At 44.4% G+C, this 18071-nt stretch overlaps 1 protein-coding gene across 1 annotated transcript in view; it reads left to right on the top strand.

Annotated features, from left to right (window-relative positions):
* Window positions 1-2477: 2477 nt before the first annotated feature.
* The window catches only part of PODXL (podocalyxin like), a 115003-nt gene continuing 99409 nt past the window's right edge, over window positions 2478-18071 (top strand). The window contains exon 1 of the mRNA XM_040413393.1: window positions 2478-2703. Coding sequence (XP_040269327.1) covers window positions 2661-2703 — 43 coding nt within the window. The 5' untranslated portion in view covers window positions 2478-2660. The remainder of the gene's footprint in view (window positions 2704-18071) is intronic.

Genomic DNA, 18071 nt, shown 5'->3' with positions numbered 1-18071 from the left:
ACCGGAAAACCGGATCCGTTTTGCCGGAACACTTAATGACGGATCCAGCACTAATACATTTAAATGGAAATTAATGCCGGCAAGTGATCAGTATTTTTGGCCGGAGAGAAAACTGCAGCATGCTGCGGTATTTTCTCCGGCTAAAAAACATAAGAGGGACTGATGCATCCTGAACGGATTGTTCTCCATTCACAATGCATTAGGATAAAACTGAACTCAAGACCGGAAAAGAAAAACGCTAGTGTATAAATAGGCATATACAAACACGTTTTTCCAGCTCACCATATATTTCCCATGCACGGAACAGACCGGACCAGTCCTCACTTGAAACACGAAGAAAAAGAGAAGTTCCAGCATTCATGATAAAACCTAGTTTTTTTCTTTATTCATAATGGTCACAATTCACATACACGGACAGCTTCTCCCTCCACCGCTAGGTTGACATGTTTCGGGCTTGTTAGTCCTAAGGCTCCATTCACACGTCCGCAATTTCGTTCCGCATTTTGCAGAACGGAATTGCGGACCCGTTTTGCTGTCCGGACACGGAATTGCGGATCCGCACTTCTGTTCCGCAAAAAAATAGAACATGTCCTATTCTTGTCCGCAATTGCGGACAAGAACAGGCATATTCTATTAGTGCCGGCAATGTGCGGTCCGCAAAATGCGGAACGCACATTGCCGCTTTCCGTGTTTTGCGGCTCTGCGGCTCCGCAAAACACGTTGCGGACGACGTGTGAATGGAGCCTTACTCGTAACCTGTGAAAGTGCCCTAAGGCCTCTTGCACATGACCGTATGGTTTTGCAGTCCGTTTTAAACTGATCCGTTTTTCCGTTTTTTTTTGTTTCAGTAGTGTTTCTGTTTTCGTTCCGCTTCCGTTCCGTTTTTTTGCTTGGTTTCTGTTTAAACAGTACATTCAAAAACTGGGCTGGGCATAACATTTTTAATAGATGGTTCTGCAAAAACGGAACGGAAACGGAAGACATACGGATCGTTATTTGCGGGCAATAATAGGACAATTTCTAGCTTTCAGAGGAACGGAAATACGGAAAAGGAATACATACGGAGTACATTCTGTTTTTTTTTTGCGGAACCATTGAAATTTATGGTTCCGCATACGGACCGCAAACGGAATCCGTAAAAACGGAACGGAAACGGATAAAAAAACATGCGTGTGCAAGAGGCCTAAATCAATGGTGCCAGATCAGTTTTCTCTGACACAAAAGAAAATGGATCTGGCACCTATTGACTTACAATGGTGTTAGTGCTGGATCGGCTAAGATAATACAACCAGATCCGTTCATAGCGGAAGCGTTTTTGCTGATCCATGATGGATCCAGCAAAAACGCAGATGTGAAAGTACATGTTGACTTTATTCTACACATCAGTATGATTACAGCAATACCAAATCCTGTCGTTTTTGTTACTTTTTGTTATGATTTACTACTTTTAAAAAAAATTATACACCAGTTTTTTTTTAAACTGTCACCATATTGTACTATATCTTTTTATTTTTCCACCGATAGGGCTGTGTGAGACTTTACTTTTTTGTACATGTTATTTCTTTGATTATTTTTTATTACTGTTTTCTTCTTACACCAGTGTCAGACGATTGTGAGTAATGCAAGAAATGACAAATGGTCCGAGTGGCCATCACAAGAACGCAGACCGCTGCCTGACGTTGGCCTTGTGGCGTTCAGGGCCTATGATCGATATTTCATATTCCGGGCTCTGAATATTCCTTAGCAGAAAACGCAGCACAAGCGCACCACATTTGGCTGATACAGGTTTGCCTTGTTTTAATATCTCAGTATTTTGAAGACCTCTAGAGGACATTAGGAAGGATCCCTAGATCTGAAAACATGGGCAGAATAAGGATTTCCTACAGTGGTACATGGTCTATGCAATCTACTAGGAGCTCAGTACATCATCAACCTTGCAAATGTCTCTGATTTGCTTGCTTCAATGTGTCAGTCCAGCCTTTTTAGTTTAGAGAGTTGTCCAGACTGCACAGGATTGTATCAAAGTGGAGGATTAGCTATCAACCGCTGAAAAAGAATGTTTCTATTCACTGACAGCAAGCACCACTCCTGAAAGTGAATTCTAGAGGTTTCATATCTTTTCAGCATACAGTATGTGAGGTATGTGAGGTGCCAGTTGTCCCTGCACTAGAGGAATTAGGCTGCAGCTAATCCCTGTCCCTAGAACTAGGAGGATCCAGCTGTCTGGTGCAGATTATGAAGGGTGGCCATCCCTCAGAGACACCATGGTAACAGGGGGGCAGAAGAGGCTCCTTATTGTTCTCCTCGCAGGCAGCAGAGTATAGTGATTGTTTTAGCACAGGACTTCCTCAGCCATTCCTTTCATGTAGTCATTTCCATTGAGATGGCATCCTGCACATATCTTGGTGTGCTCTGCTGAAGGAGGAGTTTCCTATGTTATTGTTTTTGGGGCAGGTCCACCCAACTTTCCTATTGGAGAAAGCCCAGTGAATTTGTCCTTGTCAGATCCCCTCATACACCTCCCCAGCCAGTCAGTCAGTGGGGGGTCAGAGCTGGAGCAGCAAGTGCCTGAGCATCACTGACCATCCCAGGCCGGGACACACTCCGGAGGACAAGTGAGAGGGTCTGCACAGTGTGACAAACACCTCAGGACAGCAGCCATGACCAGCCTGGGCTATCTGCTGCCATTCCTCTGGGCTCTGGGTAAGTGCACTGATGTCCCTTGAATTCATTAAAACTTCCCGCTTGGATGGAGCTTCCCCTCCCCTCAAGACGAGAGAGATCAGTCACACGGTCCTGCGCGGCAGAGGCGCTGGGTGTGTGGAGAATTATGTCTGTGTATACCCTCTGGGCTCATATGTCTGTGTGTGCCTGTTATATACACCCTCTGGGCTCATATGTCTGTGTGTGCCTGTTATATACACCCTCTGGGCTCATATGTCTGTGTGTGCCTGTTATATACACCCTCTGGGCTCATATGTCTGTGTGTGCCTGTTATATACACCCCCTGGGCTCATATATCTGTGTGTGTGCCTGTTATATACACCCTCTGGGCTCATATGTCTGTGTGTGCCTGTTATATACACCCTCTGGGCTCATATATCTGTGTGTGTGCCTGTTATATACACCCTCTGGGCTCATATGTCTGTGTGTGCCTGTTATATACACCCTCTGGGCTCATATGTCTGTGTGTGCCTGTTATATACATCCTCTAGGCTCATATATCTGTGTGTGCCTGTTATATACACCCCCTGGGCTCATATGCCTGTGTGTGCCTGTTATATACACCCTCTAGGCTCATATATCTGTGTGTGCCTGTTATATACACCCTCTAGACTCATACAGAGAGAAGTATAGCTGTGTATGCCTGTTATATACACCTCTAGGCTCATATGTCTGTGTGTGCCTGTTATATACACCATCTAGGCTCATATATCTGTGTTTGCCTGTTATATACACCTTCTAGGCTCATATATCTGTGTTTGCCTGTTATATACACCCTCTAGACTCATACAGAGAGAAGTATAGCTGTGTATGCCTGTTATATACACCTCTAGGCTCATATGTCTGTGTGTGCCTGTTATATACACCATCTAGCCTCATATATCTGTGTGTGTGCCTGTTATATACACCATCTAGGCTCATATATCTGTGTTTGCCTGTTATATACACCTTCTAGGCTCATATATCTGTGTTTGCCTGTTATATACACCCTCTAGACTCATACAGAGAGAAGTATAGCTGTGTATGCCTGTTATATACACCTCTAGGCTCATATGTCTGTGTGTGCCTGTTATATACACCCTCTGGGCTCATATGTCTGTGTGTGCCTGTTATATACATCCTCTAGGCTCATATATCTGTGTTTGCCTGTTATATACACCTTCTAGGCTCATATATCTGTGTTTGCCTGTTATATACACCCTCTAGACTCATACAGAGAGAAGTATAGCTGTGTATGCCTGTTATATACACCTCTAGGCTCATATGTCTGTGTGTGCCTGTTATATACACCATCTAGCCTCATATATCTGTGTGTGTGCCTGTTATATACACCATCTAGGCTCATATATCTGTGTGTGCCTGTTATATACACCCTCTAGGCTTATATCTCTGTGTGTGCCTGTTATATACACCCCCTGGGCTCATATATCTGTGTGTGTGCCTGTTATATACACCATCTAGGCTCATATATCTGTGTGTGCCTGTTATATACACCCTCTGGGCTCATATGTCTGTGTGTGCCTGTTATATACACCTCTAGGCTCATATGTCTGTGTGTGCCTGTTATATACACCCTCTAGGCTCATATATCTGTGTGTGCCTGTTATATACATCCTCAAGGCTCATATATCTGTGTGTGCCTGTTATATACATCCACTAGGCTCATATATCTGTGTGTGCCTGTTATATACATCCTCTAGGCTCATATATCTGTGTGTGCCTGTTATATACACCCTCTAGGCTCATATGTCTGTGTGTGCCTGTTATATACACCCCTAGGCTCATATGTCTGTGTGTGCCTGTTATATACACCCTCTAGGCTGTTAATACACCAACTACGGCTGTGCCCAGCCAATATGTGCACCGCACGGCCCCAAATGAATGAACTCCTATAACTGCACAACACGCCAGCAGTGATGTTCATATAAAACTTAAATAAATAGTGTGAAGTCCAGGTGAACACCCGTCAACCCACAAGCAGCATTAAGGCATATTAAGTACATAACAATGAAATAACCAACCTGGCTAGGGAAAGCGCCCGACGACCGTTTCGCTCACTGGCTTTATCACAGGGCACCCTCTAGGCTCTTGTATACAAATGGAAGAAATGTCATAAAGCTGCAGTTTTATATTTTTTTATGTTCAGCAGTTTTGTTACTTTTTAATAGAATAAGCTGCAGGCATCTCTAGTCCTTGGTGGAGCCCCATTATAAGCCTAAGTTCGCATCTGCATTAAGAAATTGTGTTTTTTTTATTTTTTTTCTCTTCCGGCCGAATCCAAACTATGTTTACACTGCCCAAAGGACGGCACTGACATATAATGGGGTCCATCAGGTTTCTGTCCTAGGGTCCTCATCGTGGTACCAGACCAAATAACGCTGCATGTGGCGTCCCTTATACGCAGAGACCATGGCACAGATGGCAGTCTTAGATGTATCCATCCCAGACAGAAAGTTACAATTGTCCTGTTGACTGGAATCTGGCACAATTGCATAAAAAATTCTTCACGTTTTATAAAAAAAATTCATAGAGGTGTCTTAGGAGATATACTGCCGTAAAGCTGATGGGGGATATTGATATTTGTTTTAAAAAAAAACACCATTTGTCTTTATCAGTTTTTTTAATTTATTTTTTATTTTTTGGGGGCTGTTTTTTTGCAATACTAAAATTTGATATAGGAATTTATTCCGGCATTTTTCAACTCTCCTAAGGCATCTTTCACACGAGTTTTCCGTCCAGATGCGATTCGTGTTGCAAACACATATCCTCTGGACTGAATTCTGACCCATTCATTTCAATGTGTATGTGCACATGAAAGTTGTTTTTCACGCATCATCTTTGAGTTCAGGAAAAATCGCAGCATGCTCTATATTGTGTGTTTTTCACACAGCCCTGGCCCTATAGAAGGGAATGGGGCTTGTGTGGAAAACGGAAGCCATCTGGATGCCATACGTTTTTCACTGATGGTTGCAAGGAGATGATGAGAGTTATTCTTTAGTTCTTCTTCACGCTCACGAAAAACGCCTTAAAAACTGATTGCATCCGCACGGAAAAAACGGAAATTCTGAATGCAAATGCAAACAAATCTGATTAAACTTGCGTGCACAACCATCAGTTTTTAATCGAACAGACCCTGCGCGTGTGTGCCCCATGCCTGTGCTGCAGACCGCAAATTTTGTTCCACAATGCATGGGCGCCGTCCCTGTGTATGCCGTTTGCAGATGCGGACCCATCGAAGAGAGGCGCAGATCGAAATCCCCGGGCAGCGCTTCGTAGTGCTTCCGATCTGTGCCTCCTCTCCGTATCTTGCGGTCCGCAATATCGGCACGCACGGGGCACACACGCTCTTGTGCATGAGCCTTCAGTCTGTATTGCTCGTGTGAAATAAGCCTAAGGGGGAAAAAAAAGGCCGGACCTAGAGCATGGACCATATTTGCTAATGTGAGTGCACCTAGATCCTGGCATAAGTTGCGCCAAGATTTATAGAAATGCTTAGCCTGAATGGGGCGTGGTTTAACATGCTGCATTTTTGGCCCAAATTGCTCCAAAATCCTGGTGTAAAATTTAGTCTGGAGCTAAGCCAATCAATAGTTGATGTAGAGTTAGAGAAAAGTGTCTATCCCTGCACCAGCTTCAGCCCCTGTGACAAATCTAGTCCTGGACCTGACCACCTCTTCAAGTTTACTCCATCTATAGGGTTAGTACATCTGGGCCAATATGTGACACCAGCCATATATTAGTCTTCATTACTCTCCCTCTTTTGTGACATATGCATGAAGCACTCACACAGAGGTATCAGTAATATACAGGCGTCTTGTGTGATCTACTCGTGTTGCTTTTTATGTGTTTTTGGTTTCACAATAAGGAGAACCATGAAGTACTTCACTCATTCAGCGTTTTCACGTCCTTCTTCTGTGCAATATACTACAGGCCGGTGTACCACAGTGATGCTGGAGCTTGTAGTTCTGTACAGTTATACAATGTAGCAGTATTGTACTATTATTGCACCATGTTAGTGGAGGCATATTTTGTATGACGTGTATGGGGCCGGCTGCACTTCTCGATGGCTGGTCCCAGGGGTTCTCCTACCGAACTCTTGGCCCACTGGTGTAAAGTAGCACTGGCTTAGTTGCCAATAGCAACCAAACAGATTCTACCTTTCATTTATCAGAGCTCCTTTGGAAAGTGAAAGGTGGAATCTGATTGGTTGCTATGGGAAAATAAAGCAGTTTTCCTTTACACCAGTTTTGATAAATCTCCCTCATTATTTTTACTAGATCCACTGGGTTTTTGGAGCTGCTCTCCACTGTGGCTAGTGACTGGGGGAAGGTGTACAATTGGTTTTAGGGTATTTGCAGATGGTGGAAAATCTGACACGTATTTTGTCAGAGAAAGCAAAGGCAGAAAGCCAAGAATGAGCCTCGGTTCCTGCCTAAATGTGGAAACCCTGCCTTAGTTCACATGGCGGATTTTGCAAATTCCAGATTCCCTACAAATTCCTTTCCATTGAATGGAGCTAAACCGCGGGTCCCAGCATTGTCCTTCCGGACACCGCGTCAAGAAAGGACATGTCTTTTTTTGGCATTGCCGCAACTGTAAACCAAGGCCACATGAAGTGGGATCAGCACCACTGCTGGCAGATTTTTGGTATGGTATGCACATCAAATTTGAATTTCATTTTAAGGCTTCCATTTTTTTGTCTGTTTTTTACAGGATTTCGTACACAAACCTTTTTGTTATGTGTTGTCTTCTGGCATAGAAAACATGCCTAAAAATCAACATACCTTGTGTATGCAGCAGTTTGAAAAAAAATTCCATGGGCCCAAAAATTATGAGGAAGATGCCACAAAAAAACCACATTGGTTTGTAGTGCATTCCATAGGAATATGCTGGCTGAGGCCTCCTGTAAACGTACGTGTGCTGCCCGTTGCCGTATTGCAGACCGCATTTGCGGATCCGCAATACACGGGCGCGCAGTTCCGTGGGTATTCCGCATCACAGATGTGGACTCATTCACTTCAATGGGTCCGCAAATCCGGAGATGCGGAACGGAAGCGTTGAAAGGAACCCCACGGAAGCACTACGGAGTGCTTAAGTGGGGTTTCGTCCCGTACTTCCATTCCGCAAAAAGATAGAACATGTCCTATCTTTTTGCAGAACGGGTGGATCGCAGACCCATTCAAGTAAATGGGTCCGCGATCCGCTGCGGCTGCCCCGCGGTCGGTGTTCATGCATTGCGGGCCGCAGCACGGCCACGGGGCGCACACGCTCGTGTGCAGGAGGCCTAAAGAAGCACCAGATTATTACAGTGAGTGACGCTAAATGATAAATCTGGTGCACCTTTAGACTGTCTAGCTGAAGTTTACCATCTAGTTGGCATACATTGTGCAAGAATTTTTGCGCAAAGTGTCACAACTTAAACCACACCCCTTTACTATCAAGCCACTCCCACTTTATTGAGCCAGAATCTGGTGCATTTTCATTAGTAGAGTTGCCCGTATGTGTGAAACCACCTGTACACTTTGTTTGGAGTTGCTAGTATTTTGGGGCAATAATATGATTTAGGGCTCATGCACACAGCCGTAGTCTCAGTCCGTGTCAATCCGCATTTTTTGGAGGATCAGATGCGGACCCATTCGCCTCAGGGCTCATGCACACAAACGTATTTTCTTTCCGTGTCCGTTCCGGGTTTTTTTTGTGGACCGTATGCTGAACCATTCATTTCAGTGGGGCTGCAAAAAAAAAAAGGTAAGGTACTCCGTTTGCATTCCGTTTCCGTATGTCTGTATTTCCATTCCGCAAAAAAATAGAACATTTCCTATTATTGTCCGCATTACGGACAAGGATAGTACTTTTCTATTAGGGGCCAGCTGTTCCGTTTAGCAAAATACGTAATGCACACAGATGTCACCCGTATTTTTTGCGGATCCGTTTTTTGTGGACCGCAAAATACCTACAGTCGTGTGCATGAGGCCTTAATGGGGCTGCAATAGACGTGGACAGCACACCCATGGTATTCATGGGTCAGCCATTTTTGTATATAAAAAAGCAGGGTACTGTGGGTATAACTAGCTTTACAGCCTTGACCACCTTAAGATCTGACCACAGATAGGTTGTATTTAAACCTAAAGATTACCTAAAACTTGCTCTTTTAATCATTTTGACAGACTTCTGAATGTCACTAGGACATGTATAAGGAGGTTTGGATTGCTATGAGAACCACTGCTTGGAGATGATTACGTGAATGCTGTACTTTTTAAGTGCAACTTGCATGGCAGAGAAACCTGTGGCGATGGCTAAGGTTATGGTGTCGGTATTGTCGGTATATACCCGGTGGGTATATAGAGCCTTATTTTCAAGGCAATGCTCCATGGGGAAAAGGTATGCAGATCAGCTCATGTCAGTCCGAATCATCCAGCCACAATACTGCCGAAAATATGCAAGTGCGAAAACGGCCTTTGTCCCCTCACACCTTTTTTAATTATTTCTCTTGTGTATTACTATATGTTTTGCTTATTTGTTACACCACATGTTCTCTGTACCCGCTAACTTCATAATAGAAGAGGCTTAGTGCACACCGACATAAGTAACCAGTGGTTCCTGGTGTCCTTGTAATCCCCAGCGATCCAATGTACGTTATGCTAATTCCTTTAAGGATCACAACATTTTGGAATATCAGTAGTTTTTTTTATGAAGTGAGTGTTAAATACAGCTTCACTGTTGGATGTTTCATTCTTTTCATAGAAGATAATGGAGAATGACTCCAGTCTGTCATATAGCCCTAGTCCATAAAGTACTTGCTGTATCAGACAACATCAAAGAACCTTGAAGCCCAGTGCTAAATGGTTTTCTTTGTGTGGCGTCTGATGTAGGAAGCATTTTCATGGTGCTGTCGTTCAGTATGTTATGTCTGTACACGTATCCTTACTAATGTTAGAAAAATCAGTCCACACAGATTTGTTTAGGGGTTCTTGTTTGTTTGCTTTTATTCGCTTTTAGCCATTATTTAACACATTCCTGGGTTTTATACTACTTATTCTCCACATAGTAAACCAGTCTGACTGTATACCTTTACTCTCCTTCAAAAAGTATCTATTATAGGGGTTATCCGATATCTAAAATATCCCCCCACTGCCCGGGCCCCTTGTATGTATTATACTTACCTGCTCGCCAGCACCCACGTCGTTCCGGATGCCTGCACGGCCGCTGCTGCATCTCTCCATCGCTCGGATCAACACATGCGGCGATGGGGGGAGCAGCCAATAGCAGGTGGAGACGGTGACCAAGGAGTCTCTGTCGTGGCCTGCTATTGGCTGCTCACCCTGCCACCAGATGTTTTGATCCTAGTGAAGGGGAGATGCAGCAGTGGCCGTGCAGGGATCCGAACTGACGCGGGAGCCGGTAAATATAATCCATACAAGGGGCCCGGACATTGGGGGGGGGGGGGGGGTAGAATTTGGATAACCCCTTTAAGTCAAAGCCATGCACTAGTAGAATAGTGCTCATCTGTGTGAAGGACTGTGACTTGAGACACATTAGGAAATTTATTAAGACTGTCTTAATAAGGAATCTCGCTGGAATACAATGTACCAAAATTACATTATTTTCAGCACATCCTCAAGAACTCTGTGCGCCACAAAATTGAAGATTTCAGGTGTCAAGTATGTCTGTTTTCTAGTGGACATGATGTTAATGTGTCAGGCTATGGAAGTCCTGCAGCCTGGACCCTCCGGCCCCCACTCCACCCAGATTTTGTAAAAGTGGTGAGGGTGCCAGAAAAGGGGGAAAAGTCACACAATAATGCATTTCCCTCTAACTTTTGCTAAATATGAGCATCTGTTGTTCTGCAGTATATGCCAATCGCTGTATTCTTTCACCTGCTATGTGTACGTGTTCCTAATTCCCATGTGCGTTGTAGAAAATGGAGGGCAGGGATTTCCTTCCCATTGTCTTGTGCTATGTTTATCATAATGACTGTGCCACAATGCCATATAATAGTCGTTATTCCTCTATGTGTATCCTTACTAGATTTGTCCAGCTGCAGGGACCTCATAAAGGGATAAGTTCTTCAACAGGAGAATCGTTTCTAGAAGACAATATGGAAATATTTTATTGAAAGAAGACCAGACGTAGAGCAGTTTCACCGGAGGGAGTAGCTGCTAGTTATTACGATGACAACCCCGTCCATGTACACCGTTATGTCAAAGAGGGTATCTGTAAGGGTACGACCCCAAGGGTGTGGCTGGCAGCATTCAGCCAAACCATGTCCACTGGTGGCAACCAATGGCCACATGATTTTGCAGTAAAATCTTGTGGCCGTTGGCTTATATGGGTGGGTCTAACTTAGCCACATGTAACCAGCTGCAACGTAGAGTGGTACCCTAAGGGTGTCTCCTGCTGGACTTAAGCTGGTTACATGTATCTACAGTATAACCCGAAGCAGCTTCGCGTGGCACTAACTGCTGGTTGCACGAGGTTAAACAAACCAGACCCTCCTGATGTGCTAGCTTTTACATAAAAAAAAGGGGTAGTATTCCGGAGACAATCTTTAATATGCTTAAAATTGCAGCGCATAATATATATATATATAATATATAGAAATATAGTTATCTGATCGGACTCCGTCCTTTTTTTGTCACATTCCAAGAGCTATAATTCTTGTTCTTTTACCATTGACACGGCTGTAAGAGGGCATGTTTTTTGCATTTTTTATTTTTCAATGGTCCCACTTTGGGTCCATATTGCGGAAGGGGTGCTACCCCTTTCAAAGGTGATAGAAAAAAGTTGCAATTCTACCATAGTTTTTCAAATTTTTACATTTTGTGTTGTTGACTAGGTAGCAAAAATATCATGTTACTTTTTTCTGTGGGTCGGTACAATTATGGAAATACCAAAATATATCATATAGTTTTCTTTCCATTTTGCCATTTTTGCACATTAAAAATATTTTATATTTTAAAAAAATCATTTATGTGCTGTCACATTTCCGAGGGGCATCAATTTTTTGAAATCTTTTCGATTGATGGAGCTTTGTAAGGGAGCTATAGTTTTTAATCAGTGCCATTTCAGGATATACCGTATATTTGACTTTTTGAATACTTTTTATTCTGTTGTTTGGAAATTGAGATGAGCAAAAATTATTTTTATTTTATACATTATTTACTATTCAACTATAGGTTAATAGATCAGGTTGTTGCAGACACACTCCAATGGCAATTGTGTGTGCTTTTTCTTTTCTTTTTTTTTTTTTACATACTACATTTTTATTGGGGATAAGAGTTTTCATTTTCTTCTGGATTTTTTATGGTTTATTAAGCGGTGGCTCAATCACTAGTATAATACACCAAAATACTTATTACTAATCATACAATAGTATCATTCAGACATAACACCCCCAAAGAGAGCCCCAGTACCATTTGTGTCAGTCACAGTTTCCCCATCAGTTCCTGTCTCCCTCAGTGCCAGCCACAGTCAGTTCTTCTTTGAGTAAGGGCTCATGCACACGAACATGTGCCGACCGTATTGCGGCCTGCATTTGAATGGGTCCGCAATCCCGAAGATACGGTGTGGAACGGAGGTACAGATCAGAGGTTTTCTGTCCGTGCTTCCGCACTGCAAAAAAAAGTGTTGCATGCACAACTTTTTTGCGGTGCGAACCATCCTATGCGGATCGCGGACCATATTCAAGTGAATGGATCCTTGTCTGCAGACAGCAGGCACATGGTTGGCACCAATGCGTTGCAGACCGCAGCACGGTGCATGAGCCCTAACCCTGTGAATAGCTCTATGAGCTGCCTATTCTTGCCCACTGCTTTACTGGGGGACATCCAGCAAAAACATTATATATATAATGTTGTGGTGTTCCTTGGTCCGACGGTTTCTCATATTCTCATTTGCTAGATTAGACATTATTTACATATTAATGGGTTTGGTTTTGCCTCTGCCATTTCCTCCTTGTCCTCCTTCTAAAATTGCTCATACTTAAAGGGGTTGTCTCACTTCAGCAAATGGCATGTATTATGTAGAGGAAGTTGATACAAGGCAGTTCCTAATGTATTGTGATTGTCCATATTGCTTCCTTTGCTGGCTGGATTCATTTTTCCATTACATTATACACTGCTCGTTTCCATGGTTACGACCACCCTGCAGTCCATCAGTGGCAGCCGTGCTTGCACACTATAGTCAAAAGTGCCGGCCTCTAAGGTGGCTGGGGCTGTGGGAGCTCGCATAGGCTGGTGCTTTTTTCTATAGTGTGCAAGCACGGTCACCGCTAATTAATTGCAGGGTTATCGTAACCATGGAAAGGAGCAGTGTATAACATGATGGGAGAATGAATCCACCTAGCAAAGGAGGCAATATGGATAATAACAACACATTAGTAACTGCCTTGTATTTACTTTATCTATGTGATATATACTATTTGCAGAAGTAACACAACCCGTTTAAGGGCCTTTTGCACAGACAAATTTTTGTAGGAACAGATGTTCTATGTGGACATAAAGACCAAGACATTACCCCATATTAACTAAATAGGGACGAGCAGTCGTACTAGAGTTCACCTGCCCTGCTTTCAGTTTGCATTGTCCATTGGGAAGTCTCTTTAACCGAGCGTTGATCAGATTGTTAGATTGTTCATTGGTGCCCATTTAGGGCAGGGCATCAGCCCGTATAAAGCCACCTGTAGATTTCAAGCCTGGTGTTAGAACCAAGACGACAGCCTTGCAATTTTAGCCATATGATTGGGCTGCACCCTTACTACTCCCTGGTGTGTCTAGATGTCACTTGCTGTAACTTGAGCGACCTCATATGTACACCTTGCTCTCCAGCCAGAAGGGAAAACCAACACACTGTGGGAATCAAGGCACGGAGAAGTCAGATGCCTACCGCCAGTTGTAGCTTTACCAGTCCTTCTCCAGCTAAAAAGAATTGTTTCATAATGAATAATACCTCCTCATAGTGTCACATCTTAATACTAAAAATATGGGCTAGAGAAATCGAAATGCTGTCCAAACTGCGTGGTCCGCACCTCTGTACAAGGTCCAGCATGCGTTGGAGTCATCCCTGGATCAAATGAAGCATCCCATCCTGTCTTGACAGGAAGCCTGTGCTCAGAAATACGGATATCACCTCATAGCATTGTGACACAACTTGGGGGAAAAGGATATGGACAATTTAAGCTAAACTTAGAAAATCTTGCTATGGCGACAGTGTTTATCCATAAGTATAATGTAAATGTGCTTATTTTATTTTGAAGAAATAAACAACAGCACTCAATAAAGAACTATGTTCTGGTTATTTATTGGCAACTTCACCAAATTGTGACGTTTCGGTCGTAGGACCTTTATCAAACACAAGTTGCCGTTGAGAAAATGTGTGAAGAGTAGATTGAGCTGATGGTGTATCCACACCCATATAAACGCTCTATATGGGTGTATCCACACCCATATAAAAGCGTTTATATGGGTGTGGATACACCATCAGCTCAATCTACTCTTCACACATTTTCTCAACGGCAACTTGTGTTTGATAAAGGTCCTACGACCGAAACGTCACAATTTGGTGAAGTTGCCAATAAATAACCAGAACATAGTTCTTTATTGAGTGCTGTTGTTTATTTCTTCAATGTATGATTCTGGCTGGGAAGCCAGCACAACAAGCACCACAGTCCACAATAGATAAGAGTGCCACGTCTTGTCTATTTAAAATGTGCTTATTTTATTCAACCGTCAGATCTATCATTTAATACTTCTGCGTCAAATCATTGGTTTGGCCAGTCTACCAGTTAAAGCAGGCATCCTCAAACTGCGGCCCTCCAGCTGTTGCAAAACTACAACTTCCAGTATGCCGGAACAGCCTACAGCTATCAGCCTACAGCAGGGCATTGGGGAAGTTGTAGTTTTAGGAGGGCCACAGTTTGAGGATGCCTGAGCTAAAGACTTGTCACAAATTGTATGACAATTGAAGATTATGCTAGCTTTAGTGTACTAATAATCTTAATTTTAATAAAGACAGGAGGCGAGTATTTTGCATTAACTCTCTTTACTAACTCCACAGCAGTAAAGAAAAAAATGTAAAGAGTAACAAGTAGATCACTCCGCCGCATAGTATATAAGGGTCATGCTGCCTGTACACTTCCTCTTTCTAAAAGCGACATCAAAGTCCAGGTTGAGCTCGAACATCCAGAAATTCAACGAAAACTGTAACAGCGGTTTCTGGCGAGCAGAACTTGAGGAGACTTCTGGTAAATGAGGTTGGAGGTAAGACCGAACGAAGCTCTCATCTCATCCTATGGGGTCGTAAGATTAACAAACCAGCGACCAGTGGAGGACCTGAAGAGGGTTACGCTGAAAGGAGAGTATAAAATAGGTTAGGTATAGAATCGTAACTATTCACGCTTATGGGCTTTAACGGAATAGTGTAAAATTAAATCATTACAAATAGCGTGCAAATTATCTAGTGGCTAAATGTATGGTAGGTGTAAGTATGTAATACAACTAAGAACTGCCCGTCAGGGAGGCAATACTTAGGGTGAGAAATTCTGAATATGTCCCAAAACAGAGAGATTATTAAAATCGAGCCCCATATCCGACACCTTGAGATTCACTCCCCCAAAGAGTCAGGGTAGGGAATAGAAGGGAGGGAAAATACTCGCCTCCTGTCTTTATTAAAATTAAGATTATTACTACACTAAAGCTAGCATAATCTTCAATTTTAAAACATGACAGGAGGCTTCCTATTTTGCAATTTTAACGCTGAAGAAGAGATGTCCCAGCAGAAGGGGGAGTGCGAAAATAAAAGGTACGGAAAGTAGATTCCCTAGACCAGTCCGCCGTTCGGAGAATATCCGAAAGGGACGCCCCTGCCATTAGGGCTGCTGAAGCCGCCACTCCGCGAACGGAGTGGGCGCCGAAAGCGGGGTCTATACATGTGAGGGAAAGGATCCAGCGGATCCAACGGGCCAGCGTGGTGACAGAGACTGGGGCGTAAGGGCGCACGTAGGAAACTAGGAGTTGACCCGACGTAGAGGAACGGAGTGAGGAGGTAACCGAAACATAACTGCGAAGGGTGGACACAACACAGAGCTGCGGGTCGTCTGGAAAAAAGAGATAAGAGACCGACGTCGAACCTGATTTAGTGCGACGAGAGATATGGAAAGTGACTCCTTCAGGGGTCACCTCAAAGGCATCGACATCGAAGGCCCGAACGTCCGACACCCGTCGGAAAGACACAAGACAGAGGAGAAAAGCGCACTTAGCGGATAGTTGGCGAAGGGAGAGGCGGTCATTCGGAGGCCAATCCCTGAAAAAACTGAGAACCAGTCCCATGTCCCATAGGTGATGGTATTTGGGGGCTGGGGGGCGGCGGAGCCGCATGCCGCGGAGTAGGCGACAGACCAGAGGATCTTTGCCGACCGGGAGGTCCCCGACGGGAGTATGGGCTGCCGAAATCGCGGAGCGAACGACGTTGATAGAGCGATAAGAGCGGCCAGAAGAAAACAAGGAGGAAAGAAAATTGAGAATCATGGGAACAGGTGCCGTAAATGGATCGGAGTCCCGTTCCATGCACCAAGTAGACCAGGAGGCCCAAGCTGAAAGGTAGCAGCGTCTAGTTCCCGGGGCCCATGAGTCCCATAAGAGGTCCCTAGCAGTCTGCGATAGTCCGCTGACTCGCCAGGAACCCCGGAAAGAGACCAAGCCACCAGGGGTAGTCGATCTTCCAGGATGAGCGGGTGGAGACATCCTTTGGGATCCGTGAGCAGGTCCTGGAAGGATGGAAGGAGGAGAGGATCCATGTAGGAGGAGGCCAGGAGGTCCGGGAACCATGGTTGACTGCCACAAGGGCGTTATGAGAACCAGTTTGATTTGCTGTGTCCGCATCTGGTGTAGTGTTCTCGCAATCATGGAGAATGTGGGAAAAGCGTAGGCTCCTGTCGCCGGCCATTGTTGGAGAAAAGCGTCTGTCGCCTTGCTCTCCGGGTCCGGAAGCCAGCTGAAGAACTCCGGGGTCTGGTGATTGTTGCGAGAGGCGAACAGATCCAGGTGAAAGGGACCCCTCCGGGCTGCCAGGGCCCTGAAGATTCTCGTGTTCAGCTTCCAGTCGCTGACGTCTCTCCAGTGGCGAGAGAACCAGTCGGCTGTGAGGTTGATTTCTCCCGGCAAGTATTCCGCTTGTAACGTGATGTTGCGAGGGAGGCAGTAGTCGAAGATGTTCCTCGTGATATCCGACAGTAGGCGTGAGCGAGCGCCTCCTAGGCGGTTGATGTACTGGACTGCGGAGATGTTGTCCATGCGAAGGAGGATGCAACAATTGGAGCTCTCCCGAGCCAGGCTGCGGATCGCGAAGGATCCTGCTAGGAGTTTGAGGCAATTGATGTGCATGGAGAGCTCCTGCGTAGTCCATGCTCCTTCCGTGGAGATGGTTCCATTGGTGGCACCCCATCCCCACAAGCTGGCGTCTGATTCTAAAACGAAATCTGGAGTGTCTCCGAATATGGCCTTGCCGTTCCAGGCTTGCATGCTGTCCAGCCACCATGACCCGAGGTAAATGATAATAATACGATATAGTAAGAAATAAATGCACAAGAAGTAATTTAGCTCCAGGGGAGCAAAAAGTCTGACCTGTCTGCTGATGGAGCAGTAAAGAAAGAGGAAGTGTACAGGCAGCATGACCCTTATATACTATGCGGCGGAGTGATCTACTTGTTACTCTTTACATTTTTTTCTTTACTGCTGTGGAGTTAGTAAAGAGAGTTAATGCAAAATAGGAAGCCTCCTGTCATGTTTTAAAATTAGTGCATCCACCAACACACATTTAAAATGATAGATTCTGGTTAATGACTTGGTACCAAGACCATGAAAGGTTACCCGACTACTCCAAAAGCATCAAGAAACCTGGTTCCCACTGGGGAGTATATACTCTTTGTAGCCAACAACCCTTGCTGGTTGTATTTCATGGGAAAGAATTGTCAGCAGAAGCAGAAAAGAAATTCATCAAAGGTGTTGTCCGGGCTTTACTATGCAATGGCCTATCCTCTGGAGTTGATCGGAGGGGGCTTAGCTCCATTGCCAGAAATTGGCTTTAAAACTACACAACTCCATCAACCTTGTAGTGGACAGCGCTCTTCGCTGCAGTTGTGTTCCCATTGAAGCCTGCAGTCCTTTGCCTCCCTGTATGAATGCAGTGGTGGCTGAGCATGCACACTACCGGTTTATTCATTTCTGAGCGACTGGTGCATGTTCAATTCTATTCATGTTGGGTGACACAGGACCCCGTTCTCGTGGTCTTAGCGGTGGAACCCCCACTAATCCAACTCTTATTGTATCCTAGTTTAAACTTGGCAGCAGTCC

The sequence above is a fragment of the Bufo bufo genome, chromosome 1 (assembly GCF_905171765.1).
Source record: "Bufo bufo chromosome 1, aBufBuf1.1, whole genome shotgun sequence".
Classification (NCBI taxonomy): Eukaryota; Metazoa; Chordata; class Amphibia; order Anura; family Bufonidae; genus Bufo; species Bufo bufo.
This window is presented reverse-complemented; position numbering and strand designations above follow the sequence as displayed.